General features: G+C 40.9%; 2 protein-coding genes across 4 annotated transcripts; one reads left to right on the top strand and one right to left on the bottom strand.

Annotated features, from left to right (window-relative positions):
* The first annotated feature begins 1964 nt into the window (after positions 1-1964).
* Positions 1965-4814, top strand: LOC132795756 (serendipity locus protein H-1). The gene is made up of 4 exons (XM_060806635.1): positions 1965-2096; positions 2159-2920; positions 3044-4067; positions 4123-4814. Exons 1-4 carry the CDS (start codon positions 2055-2057, stop codon positions 4605-4607), a joined length of 2313 nt encoding a protein of 770 aa, XP_060662618.1. The 5' UTR covers positions 1965-2054; the 3' UTR covers positions 4608-4814.
* Positions 4815-6118: 1304 nt separating this feature from the next.
* On the bottom strand, positions 6119-12795 carry LOC132795803 (probable serine/threonine-protein kinase ndrD). Of its 3 annotated transcripts, none has more exons than XM_060806724.1 (4): positions 12647-12795; positions 9088-9175; positions 8386-8834; positions 6119-8286 (listed from the first exon to the last, which is right to left on the bottom strand). In XM_060806724.1, the coding sequence occupies exons 2-4, from the start codon at positions 9095-9097 to the stop codon at positions 7597-7599; spliced, it is 1149 nt and encodes a 382-aa protein (XP_060662707.1). In that variant the 5' UTR covers positions 9098-9175; positions 12647-12795; the 3' UTR covers positions 6119-7596. The 3 variants fall into 3 exon arrangements, with proteins under 3 accessions (XP_060662707.1, XP_060662700.1, XP_060662691.1); XM_060806717.1 differs by lacking the exon at positions 12647-12795 and adding an exon at positions 11791-12034; XM_060806708.1 differs by lacking the exon at positions 12647-12795 and adding an exon at positions 9277-10472.
* Between the last annotated feature and the right edge of the window lie 712 nt (positions 12796-13507).

Genomic DNA, 13507 nt, shown 5'->3' with positions numbered 1-13507 from the left:
GAATTTCTATTAAAAATCATGCAGATGCCTCTGTAGATGATTTCTTTCAGCAAACCCACAAAAGATCACAAATCCCATTTCGAAAATCTTTCGAGCAGGTTTTCCATTTGCTTTTTAAATTTGCTCAGTCAGCTAAGGAAGCCCTATAACAAATATTGATCTTACATATTTGTCGAAAATATTTGTAAGCATTCTATTTATTTATATTAAATTGAATCGAGCTAAACCAAAAACAAACTGAATTGCCAACAAACACCTTTCCCAAAAAAATAAAAATGTGGGCAGCAAAGAAAGCAAAGCAAAATAAACAAACTGCAGAATGGGAAATGAAAAAGTGGAAAAGAGGAAAAGAGGAAATACTGCGAGCTGGTCAAGAGATCAGCTTGCGATCAGGTAGCAATGAGAGCTGAGGGCGTTCACCATATTTCGCCGCCAAGGCAGTAAAATCTATTTGCATTCGGCTAATGAAAAAATAATATTTGTGCGCTTCAAAATATCAGAAAAATATATATGAATATAAAGACCAAACAACAAAAGCAATAATCAATAAAAACAAATTCAAAACAGCGACAAAAACATCTGCGAATTTGTTTGGATTAAAGTATTAAGCAAAAAAGTGTATGCAAGTAGATACAACCAATAAAGAAATGCTCATAAAAAATGGGGAAAATGAAAGAAAATGAATGACTAAGAGATACCCTTTCTCAGGGAGCTCAAGAGCGGATCCAACCAATTGGTGGCCACATAAAACTAAAGCACAAACATAACAATAAACATTCCAATTTACATGCATTTACAAATTAACACTTCATATATTTAACACGCTCAAGTGGCAGCCACCGCAGATGATGATCCGTCCCCCCTCGTTCTCTGCATCTCGAGTGAGCCGAAGAACAAAAAATTGTCGGAACTCCATATGGTTGCAAACAGGAAGCTAATCCTGCGCTGTGATATATCAACATATTTATGGTAAATGGATCAGAGGGCTTAGCGCACAAATTGTGCGCTCAGAGAGACGAGACAGTCAGCAAGTCAGCAAGTCTCTGTGGTTGCCATATGTTGCACGATATTTTTGGGGGGCAAGGGGCACGCAGAGAGGAATTGAGAACAGCCTGAACTGAACTGAACTGGTCGCAATAAAATTTTATGTACTTTTATTCTTCTCTCTGACACTTTATGTGATGGCTGGCGGCTGTTTAATATTTGGCATAAGTCTTTTAATGTTTAATAAACAATTATTAGACAATATATTTTGTGTGGCTTTTGGTAAATCTTTTGATCTGCCTTTCGCCTGCATTACACAGTGTGGATATAAAAATAAATAAACCACACGGCGAGACAACATTTTTTTTCTCTTTTCTTTTTGTTTAGATGAACATTTGTAGCTTCTACTTAGTAGTGTTGTTGTGCCAAGCAATTACGCACCAAATTCATACGAATCATAACAATAACAGATCCAAATCCATCATTGCCACCACAGTGCCGAGGCGGTAACACCTTAAAGATGCCGTTCGAATGTGTTTGACATGCAATTCCGGGCAACAATTGAAGTGGAGATTGTATATGCAAGTCGCAATCGCTTTGATCTGCATTAAGTTGATGCTGCTGATGACTGAGGCATGACTCTTGCATTAATTACAAGCATCATTAATGCCATTGTCCCAGCGAACCGTTTTCTCACTGACATTTAACAACAGAACTAAATATATTTTGAAAAATGTTTGCCTTCGTTTGCCTCACGAAACATTTGAATTTAGCGCCATGGAAAAGTGCTGCCCATAAATGTTTAGCGAGTCTTACTAAAACTTATCGATAATACAAAATTGTCGATTTCGACTTCACGCTTCGTGGCTCGATAGTCTTTCGCAAAAGTGTGACCAAGTTACTAATTTAAGGTGTAATTATAGTACTTTTCATCATGAGCAAACTTATTTTCTGAAACCCACTTTTGGTCAGCCTGAACAGCTGTAGGAATTTCTGCAATTTAGATTTGTACTTGTCGAGTTCAAAGTTGATCTTTTATTTTTAATGAATTTTTGTGTGAAACGAACAAAATGGAGCGCAAAGAAGTGGATACACAACAGTTCATCGATCACGTAAGTGAATGGCTATATTAATTCTCCAAATTCAATTGTATTTTATGTGTTTATCCATTCAGACGCTGCTGGCGACAGAGTTGATGCACAACAACTTTATGATGGATTTAATGGACCAATCTGGAGTGTTTCCCAAAGCCGAAGGCCCTAGAAATCTAAGCACAACCAACAGCAGCACAGGAACTGGCAACGTGGGAGTCGACTATGTGGAAAAGCATCACACGCTGACTCCGCCAGAGCTTAATTTTCACAATTCCATATTCCAATTTGTGAACAAACATGTTGTGGATGAACCAAATGCAACAAGCTCGAATGATGTGCCCGCTTCAAGCGAAGAACGCACACGCAACAGCAACAACTATCCTAAGGAAACGGATGTGGAGTTTCTAACACTCAACGATGTGGTGCCTCAACAAGGCTCCCAACCAACCTTCCCAGCGCTAGCCATAGAGCCGACTGTGCCCATTGATGTGGCATGTCCGGCACTGCAAGACGATGAACTGCTCTATGCGCACAGTGTGTCCACGACAAATGCCCGCAAAGTGTTACCACACAAGAAGCGCATTTCGCGTAAGCTCAAGGGTTCGCTGGGTGGCATGGAATTGGAACTGGAGCAGCACAAGCATCAGCATCAAGTGCCAGTGGTGGCCCCATACAGTTGTGAGATCTGTGGCTATGCTGTACACACACAAATTGAGTTCTATGCGCATCTCAAGGAGCACTACGACCCCACCAGCATAGATCAACCCCAACAGCAACAGCAGCAACAACAGCAGCAGCAAAAGGAGCCACTGGACATGTGCGGACTTTCAGCAGAAGATAAGGTAGGACCAACCATTGTAATTTTTGTTTTTCCAATTAGCAATTCAATGATTACTGATGAATGATTACTCTTACTGAATAAGAATGTAAGAAGAAAACACTTACCTTGCTCTACTTATTTGCAGCTACAACAGGAGCAGGAGAAGCTGGATCAAGTATTCCACGATGTGCAGCTGAATTTTGACAACTTTCACAATATTAGCCATGTGGATGACGATGTAGTGGATGATGTGGGCGTCAATATGGTCATACATTCAGATGCCTTGTCCCTGCATAAGGCTGACGATAAATTGACTCCCAACGTTGGCTCCACAAATCCATCTACATCCAATGATGTGGCCAATGTGGTGGACGATGTGGAATTCAGCGATACCGAGGATATGTTGGAGGGCATACGCAATGTGGTGGATAAAGTATCCATTGAAGATACCTGTGACGAACTGGTCGATCTGGAGCTGACCTCAAGTGGCATGCGTGCGCCTTGGTTTAACAATAATTTCACCGACATTGCATTCTCCGGCTTGCTGCTGCCCGGTGAGCCACCGCCACCTACGACACCGCCGCTATTGAAGTCCACAGAAATCGAAAATGAGCAAATGGCACTGCATTTTCAACAACATCCGCCAGCAGAGCAACCAACAACGCAGCAGCAACAACATCACCAATCCAAGCTGGACATGTGCCACAAAAAACACTACATTGAGACAACGCAGGCAAATGAGGTCGGCGAGCTGGACAAAGAGCATGAGCTGCCGGTGCGAACTCCTACGCCCACCGCTACTGGATCGACCATTGAGCAGCTGCAACGTTCGCCTCTGATAATCAACGATTCGTTCAAACTGGAAGAGTGCAATGCGGACCCAACAGACAGCATGCCATCTTCGCCAGCTGCCTCAGTGATTGATGATAGTGCTGAGTTGTATATGCTGGACATGGAGGAGGCCGGCAAGCAGCCGGGCGATAACGACAATGGTGAAGGAAGTGAGCTCAAGCGCAAGTTTCGTTGTGCCAAATGTTCACGGGATTTCAACTCGTACAATGCGCTCAAGTATCATCAGTTTACACATACGAAGGAGCGAGCTTTTGTCTGCATTACCTGCGATCGCGCCTTCTACACTCAAGGGGCCTTGAAGGCACACGCTAGGACACGTAAGTCACAATAGCATTGTTTAAAGCATTGGTTAATCTTTTGCCCTCTTTGCAGATTCCGGTTTGAAGCCTTACAAATGCGAGCAATGCGACACGAGGTTCCGCCAGTGGGGCGATCTCAAGTATCACACGGACTCGAAGCACAGCAAACTCAAGCCGCACATGTGTGAATTCTGTGGCAAGAATTTCTCGCGTAAATACTCGCTGGTGGTGCATCGAAGGATACACACTTGTGAGCGTAATTATGCCTGCCAGTATTGCGAGAAAACGTTTCGGGCCAGCTCCTATTTGGTTGCCCACGTTAAGATACACACTGGTGAAAAGCCATATGCTTGCACCATTTGCGATAAGAAGTTCCGCGTAAATGGCGATCTAAAGCGGCACGCTCGCATCCACGAACCTGGCAGAGGAGCAAAACTTACGCGTGGCACGAGCAAAAAATTGAAGCAAATAGAAGATGAGGACGATGATGAGATGAATTTGAATAACAAGTCTGATGCCGTTTGCGGCGACAATGAGCAGGAAATTTTGGGCTTATAGCCATGTGCCAAGGTTTCTACAAAATAATAGTATTAAACTATTTGTATATATATAGATATAGTATATAAAGAATGCCTGTAATTGATATGTACATACATCAGCTCCTTGAAACGTCGTTGAAGTACGAACTGACCACACTGTGTAGATTAGTAATTGTTTATAAGTGTTTTAAGCATAAAAGTAACGAATAAAATTTTAAATATGTAAAACGCCATCGATTTCCACTCTGCCGATAGACGATAACATCTCCATTGCAATTAGTTTAGTTTATCGTCAGTTGCTAAATTGGAATGGGATATTTAAAAATGTTTAAAATGTTTTTGCTTTCTATTGCAGAGCATTTCTTTATTATTTTCATTTTCTTTGTTTTGGTTGTTTTTTTTTTCGTTTTGTTTTTCTTTTTATAATTCTTTCATTCTTTTTGCACTTGTACCGTTCATCGTCTTAATTCTTAAGGTTTCATTTTTTTCATCCATCTTTTTAATGAGTAATATATATATATTTAGATATATATATATATATTAAATATATATCATAAATATTAATGTAACTATGTACAACACAAGTGGCGTGGGCGCTGTCTGCAGGCCCAAGCCGTAATGAAATCTTTGTATTTGTTTACAACTTAACTGGTTTTTCATCATTTCTTTCTTTTCATTATTTTTTAGTTTTGTGTCTCAAAAATATTCAACATAAATTTTCTTTAAAGATGCCTCCTTTTTTCTTTTTTTTTGTGTGCTTTACCGTTTTTTGTAGCCTTTCTATGGCCTTTTTCACAATTTATCTTTCACTTTGCAACTTAAAATCTAGAACCTAGTAGTGGTTTCCACACTTGCTCTCTAACATACGCTCAGTCCATGATATCTTCCGTTCTCCATTTATAATAATATATATGTATATATAATATAATTTCTTTTTCTTATCATTTTGTTTGTTTCGTTAATTAATTTTTGTTTAAAAATGATGAAAACTGCATGCCTAGTACCTTGCACTTCCCTTCTCTCCTCCAGCTAGCTCTCGACTACTTGCCTGATCATTGATGGATATAGTTTTTGTTTTTGTTTTTCTTGTTTGTTTTGTTTTTAGTTTCGTTGGTGGTGTGGATTATGCTGTCTTGGTAGGTTGTGGTGTACTGTGGTGTGGTGTGGTTAATGTGTGTGTGTGTGTGTTGAATCTGTGTGAAAATCGTCATAATGTTTGGTTGGGTATGGTTATTGAAAATATGGATTACGAAATTCTTCAACTACTTTTGGAGTTAACAGAAATCTTGTTGTTTGCTTCTCACATTAAATATGATTTAAAATTAGCATTACTTTGAATATCGTTTATAATATATATACTTAAAAATGTATGTTGCCTGTTTTGCTTGCTATGGTTGCACACAATTACGGTTTTTATTTTATTTTTACTTTTTTGTTGCTTTTCTTTTGGTTTCTCATATCGACTGGTTGCTTTTTCTTCTTTCTTTTTTGTTTCATTTTTTTTTTAATTTAATATGGGCTTATTATTGGTTGTTTTGGTTTTTTTGTATTTTTATTTTGTTTTTGTTTACTTAAGTTTGACAAAGAAAAATGAATTCTGTTTTACTAATACACATAATATGCGCCTGCAATTGTTTTGTCCAATTTTGTTTTATTTTGTTGCGTTTATTGTTCCATCATCAATCTCATCAATCATATAGTAAATAAAGGATCAGATCTTTCATTTAATACATGCACATATGAATTGTTTTAACTGATGGCAGCATTTTGGTTTTTTTTTTTCGTTCGTCGTTTCTATAATTTTTCTTTAGTTTGTGGATAAATTTAAAGATTGTTTATAAAATAGCTTACTATTTCATCTTGTTGTACATTAAACATATAATAAACTGGTTGTCGTTTTTTTTTTTTTCCTTTTCAACTGCCCAACTTAGGTTGTATTTGCTTGCTTACAAAAGTTTATGTTGGTTTTTGGTTTTTAATTTTATTTACTATTGTTTGCTTCACATTGTTGCCTGTTGCTATTTTGTTGTTTGTTGTGTTTGTCCCCAGTGTTTGCTACGCTATTTCCTTCCATATCTTGCTGCTCCCACTAACCGCTCACATTTCGCTTATTCTCTCCTCAATATTATTATTTTTTGCTTTGCACATTACACAATTTATAGAAATATAATTTTGCTCTTTAAAGTTTTCGAGTCTTCGTTCTACATCACACCACATTTTGTTATTTCTGTTTTTTTTTAATTTTATTTTTTTTCAATTTTTTTTTAATATTTAATTTTAAGTTTCTTTTGCTTGCATGTTTGACGATTAAAAAAATTAAAACATTCGCTAACAACGTAGCCCTATGCCAATTTTCAAAAAGATTTTGGTTTCCATTTCGATTTGGGTTTCGGTTTCGGCTTTTTTCTGTGTTTTATGGTTTTCTTTTTTTTCTGTCAACGCACACAAATTCATTATTTACAATCCTGTAGTTACTACATACATTTATCCATATACATACATATATCTAAACATCTTTTCTGTTTATGCTGTCAAACTTGTCATGGGTTCTGTTTTTCTTTTCCATTTTTTTTTTTTATTTTTTTTGGTTTAAAATTGTGAAAAAATAGCTGCTTCTATTGTTAGTTGTTGCCTTTGTTGTTAGCGTATTTTCTGTTTAAAATTTCTCAATTATTTTTTAGCTTTACATAATTTGATTTGATGATATCTTTTGTTGCTGTTTTTTGTTTATTGTATGCCTGTGTTTGAGTCGTTTTTATGCCTGACGATCGACCGTCATGAAGTCCCGTCATGCCGTTTGATCGTGTAGTGTGCGCCTAATTGTGAGGCCAGTGTTGATCAACACTGGTTGCTTAGGTACTCTTTCTTTCGTCTCTCTACCTCTGTCTCTCTATTTATGCTCTCTTACAGTTTGCAGTATTGTTGTTGTTGATGTTGTTTTGTTGTTGTTTGTATAAAAAGTCTTTGATTTGCCTTTTCCGTTTCATTCGCTGTTAGCGCGCTCTGCATTAGAGACTCACCTGCTGCATCTTATCAAAATCTAAACACGGCCGATGCGGTCGCTGCAGTCTCTGTGTAGCGGCAGCGGCAACGGCAACGGCAGCATTCGCTGTTTCACCTATAGCTCCTGCAACAGCTCCTCCAGCTCCAGCTCCTCCTGCTCCAGCAGTTCCAGCTGCTCCTCCAGCAACATTGTTGCTGGGTCGACGACGCGGCGAGATGGCGCAATGAAATAATTTCGCGGGCGGACTAACCGAACGCACCTCCATGTCCAATCCTGTGGTGGAGGCCGGACTACTTCTAGAGCTATTGTAATGGAAACTATACTTGGGCTGCGGCTGATAAATGTGATGCGAACTGTTGCTCATCTTTAAGCTGCTGCTGCATGCCTTAATAACACTCGGCTCGTTCTCGTTGCTTCCTCCTCCCGCTCCCAGTTTGGGGCATTTGTTGCTGCTGCTGTTGTTGTTGCTGCTATTGTTACTGTTGCTATTGTTGCTGCCGTTGCCGTCACCGTTCTCCTCATTTACACTATTATCACATAATTTAATATTTTCGATGCCACATCTGGCCTCCGATAATATCAGTGGCGTTGTGGAGCGGAACATCATATGGCTACGATTTGGCTTAAATGCCTCCAATGGCGGCGATGTACGAAAATTCACGGGCGTCAATATCGGCTCCAACGAGTTGCGCAACTGTGAACAACCGAATCACATCATTATCATCAAGTTTAAATTGCTTACTAATCATCATCACTAATTAATGTGTACTTGGATACTTTGTTCATTACTCACCTCATCATCCGAGCTGTGGGCCAAAGAACGCTTTCGATTCTCAACCATTAGCGTTGAGCTGGAACGCTTTGAGTTCGCTGATGTTGTGGCGCGCTGCTCATCGTATGGCGCCTCCGTATCCAGCGATGAGGTGCATCCCCGGTTCGATAGACGCGATGCACACGACGACGAAGATGCCACTGTGCCACCGCCACCGCTGGTGGTTGCTGTTGTGGTTGTATGCGCCGCAGCGGCAGCAGCAGCTGCCTCGGCCGCAGCCACGGCTGAGGGCCCATTAATCACCTCGAGCTCCTCCTCAGAACTGTGTTGATCGTACATGAGATGGGCGCAGGATGAGGACGACGACGTTTGATGGTGACACATCATTGCAGCAGCAGCAGTGGCAGAAGACTCGGATGAGCATGCAGTATCGGTTGTAGGTGAGTTTGCATCCGTCCAGGAACTCAAACCTGTTACGAGGATACACAAATAAAATGGTATTTAATATTTGCAAAAACTATTTAGTTTGAAAGCTTTTAAGACATGGTTATCGATATCGATATCATAGCTTAAAACGGTCCTTCAGAAATGTCAGGGAAATAAAAAAAATGCTCATTTTTAAATTTATGATTATCGATTGCAATATTATAGCTGAGATCGTTTCTTTGGTGCGACAACAATGCAAAACAAAATGGCTGCTCAAAAGGTCGAGGCGTTACTTACTAGTTTCCATATCCACGTCTAAGTGACGTTTGTTTTCCACATCGAGAAGTTCACCATCAGATTCGGTACCAGAGTCATTCGATTCACGCTGCAAACAAATAAAAAACAAATCGAAAGTGTTGTGTTATTACAATTACCGAATTTTATTGATATAGCGACTACACGTAGTGTAATTTTGTTTAGTGCTACCTTTTTACGCAGAAAATTTTTCGATGCCTTTAATGAATTCTCGCGACTTTTGTGCCTGACAAACTTTATCATGATTTTGTTGCTGTGTGTGCTTTATTTTTTTCCTTTATTTATATGTATTACACATTCCACACGCAGACACACATTCGCACAAGCACACACGTTCGTGTTTACGCGACGCTGCACCCACAACACAGAAAAACTTACTACGACGACGGCGACGACGTCGACGGAGACGGTGACTGCGAACGCGACGGCGACTGCGACGTCCCCGTCAAGCCACCCGTTTCGTGTATGGGTGTTTTTGGATGTCCGTGGGGTCCTCTTGCTCTCGCTCTCGCACTTGCACACGTTTCTCTACTACTATTACTACATGCTAGTACAAATTTTTGCCTTTACGGTTTCTATTTATTCGCCAGCCAGCAGCCATCGGTGTGTGTGTATTTTTGTTTGTTATTTTTTGCTTTACTTTTGCTTCCTGATTTACGCGAGAGAGCGAGCTCCAGTGCGCGCTCAGTCTATTCTTAAGCGCCCTCTCTCACCGACACACACACACTTGCAATGTATTTCTCTTTTGCACTGTTGCCGCCTACGCACGCCTGTATGGCGCGTGTAAGCGCCGTTTCCTTTTTGTGCAATAATTTCAATCACGTTTCATGCGCGGCGTTTTCTTGTTGTAATCTGCACCCTACGCCACCAACACCAACAACAACAATAAGAATGCTGCTTTCGTCGTTGAATCCGAACACCGAAAAGCCGAACCGCCGAGAGCCGAACACACACAACTGAACCGAGTGAGCGCGCACCTTTCGCCGTAACTTATACAGCACGAAATTATCGATTTTCAGTCTCGTCGTCGTCCGTCGTATTGCGGAAGCAAAAAAAGTTCTGCCTCAACAGGACCCCACGGCCAGACAGGAGCAGCATTAGCAGCAGCAGCAAATGTTAGAATAAGTAGTAGTTGCTTTATATTTTTTGCATAGAGTAGTACATGTTTTTAATATTTGCCGTATGTCTATGTATTTTATAACCCGGGTTAATCACGAAAAACTTTTTGCAAAACTGCAATTGCACTTGGGGGCTGCACTGCAATGCTTTACTTGCTCTCTGTGTGTGGCAGACTTTTCGGCTCGCCGACTTATTACTACTATGTACGTATTACTATCATCACCCGTCACCGGCTAGCGCTGCGCTCAAACTGAAAAATTATGGCCAAAAAATCTCTGCGCTGGCGCTGGAGCTCTGCGACTACTGCTTCTGCTGTCTACTGTTGTTGTTGTTGCTGTTCTCTCACTTGCAGTTTCTGTACGTGTGTGCATGCGTGTATGTGTGTGGGAGCTTTTTGCACTGGTTGACTGACTGGCTGGGCTGGTCTGGACTGTGTGTGAATAGTGGGCGCGCGAAGGGCGGCATGTTGGTGAGGGGAGGGTACAGTAGACTAGGGGCCAAACATGCGCGCATAACTCGTGCCGACGATTCGTGTGCCTTCGACGAGGCTTCGGGATTTTTCGGTAGAAATGCAGCGTGCTGCCCGCGTCGTAGTACATAGTATTTTGTATGGGCAGAAGAAGCAGCACGAACAGCAGCAGCGCTAGTAATGGACGCCGACAGCCAGCAGTGCAAGCAATGCAACAAAAAAGAGGAAAAAATACCAAAGCGTGCGAAAGTCGTTGCGTTATTGATATGAAAAATGAATTCAGAAAAATGTGTGGAAACATGACATAGAAAACAGAGATACGTCTCGAAATATGGTTAGCAAGTTTGTCTGGTTTGTGTGTGCAAAATTGAATGCAAGTTGAAAGTATTGCTGCCAGTTTCAATCACATTCAATTTGCTTTCAATTTACGCGGAAAATACTACGACGACAACTACGTGCCCCACAAGCACAAACATATACATCCACTCACACGTACACAGAAGAACGGGGAGAACACGACGACAGTAAAACGTAAACGACTTTGCAGCGTTGTTTTATCCGGAGCAGACCTCCTCTCTCTTTCTCTTTCGCTGTCGCTCTCTTCTCCTCCACAGCGTCGTCCACGTTGACGTCGTCTGACTATCGATTCCGCATTGATGTAGCTGTTGTAGTTGCGCCGCTGTTGGCAGCGCTAAGTACTTTTGTTCCATTCATACTACACATACACACACATAGCCACATGCATAAGTGCATTTGCACAGAGCCTCACGCAGAGAGTAAGCGAGAGCACCAGCAACTGAAGTATGTACATACGTGTAAGTATATTTGTTTGTATGTGTGTGCTTATGCATACAGTTTGTGGTGTGGGTGTTTTGGCTGTGGGGGGCCAGCAGAAGGAAGAAGCAGCAGCCCAAGCAGCGACTGCGTGCTGCAGCCTTGTTGGTTTCAGGTCTAAATTTAGCACTTTGGCTTGCAACTTCGCAAGGATTTCTTTTACATTTTTTTCGTTTTGCAACTGCACACATACACTTTTGCATTTGAATGCGTGCTGCACGCGAAAATCGTTTTTAACAATGTATCATAATTTTACAACTTACTTGGAGTCACAATTTTCCTTTTTTAAACAATTATGCAAAATGTGAACGCGAACATTGAGCTACCATGTTGTTTCTTGTTTTTCCTTGCTGCTGCTGAGTGTGATGGTGAGGTGGTGAGAGGGGGAAATCAACAAAATGAACGGAATCCTCTTGTGTTACGCCAGAGCAAAATGGGAATCAAAAACTATATGATCCGGACTCTGGGCAACAAAACAGCAGCAGTGAGTGTCGAACGATGAATGGGGCTGCTGCTTTGTAGTACAATTCACCAGCAGTGGACGACGGCAGCGACGACAACGACGTCGGCAGCAGCAGTAGCAGCGGCGACAGGCGGCAGGCGCAGGTTGGGGTGGTGTTTGTTGTTGGAGCACGCGACGCGTTTTTGGAGAATTGACAAAACAAGCGCAAGCGATAGAGAGACACACTACGCTCACAAACACACAGGCAATGAGAGAACGTGCCATACACACTCGTGCACACGTATACGTATTGTATGTATTTGCCTGTGTGCGTGTGAAATTGTTGCTGTTGTAAGCGCTTTTACGCCAACTACAAAATCCACAACGCTTTAGACCTGGGATGCTGGCGTGCTGCTTTTCTCTCCCGACTCTCTCTCTCTCTCTCTCTGTCGCTTGTGTTTGTTGTTTGTGCGTGGCTTGCATAAATGGCAACCCAATAAACATTTATGTAGACGCCTAATGCAATTAACTTTTCAATGTCAAGTCGCGACGCGCTTTGGCGCTTTGCTGCGCTGCTTGCTGCACCCACACACGACACTCAAACAACAATACAGACAGCGTGGCTTTCTATTACATTTTACTACACAATTTCCCGGCTCTCCCCCCATCAAACTTACATGTTTTAGTAGTCGCTGGTTTTAGTTTTTGTTTTTTAGAGGCACGTCATCCCTTCATCGTTGGTAATTTTTGCTATCGGCTTGCGATGATTTGCTTTCCAGTCGGCTTGAATTTGTGGTCTGATATGTAGATGATTGTTGTTCAAAACGACAAAACAAGAGGCGGCAAATGGCAGTAGTGTGGGTGAGAAAGAGAGGGGCCGTCAAACCAGCTGAGCGACCATCAAAGAACCCAGAGACCGAGAGAGAATCGTATGGAAATTATGACGTCACTAATGACCCTGTCATTCGCACTGTGCAGCTTGATCAAGAGGCAGGCATTTGTAGCATTGAGCTTTTGACCGCAAATCAAATTTAAAAAGAAACTGAAGAGAACAAAAAATTATAGTACAAGAAATTTGTATTATTTAATTATTGCAAATACATTACATTAAAATTACAATTACAATTCCTATTGAGCAGGCTTGCTTTTTTGAAGCAATCAATTTAATATTTAAAGCCAAATTAACAAATGCTAAAAGAAAAAGCGTAAAAAAATTTACGATTGTTACTTGCGTTTTAAAGCTTTGAGAAAAATTCAAAAGCTGCGCCGCATTCACGCTTATCGATAATATTTGTCGTGAGCATATTCCAGCGATAGTCGAAAGCTCGCTGCAAGTAAAAAAATCGATACCGCTAGATTCAAATATTTTTTTCTTGTCAGTGTTAAACTTTATTATGAATTTAGAAAAGAATCTATAAATAAATTGCATAAATAATGAAGTATACAAGAGTTATTATACTTAACTAAGCTATGCATTTATATATTTAGCTAATACGAGTACATAGGGATGTATTAAGAGGCTACTTAATAACAGAACA

Source organism: Drosophila nasuta, chromosome 2L, assembly GCF_023558535.2.
Source record: "Drosophila nasuta strain 15112-1781.00 chromosome 2L, ASM2355853v1, whole genome shotgun sequence".
NCBI lineage: Eukaryota > Metazoa > Arthropoda > Insecta > Diptera > Drosophilidae > Drosophila > Drosophila nasuta.
Note: the sequence above shows the minus strand (reverse complement) of the source record. Positions and strands in the feature narration are given on the sequence as shown.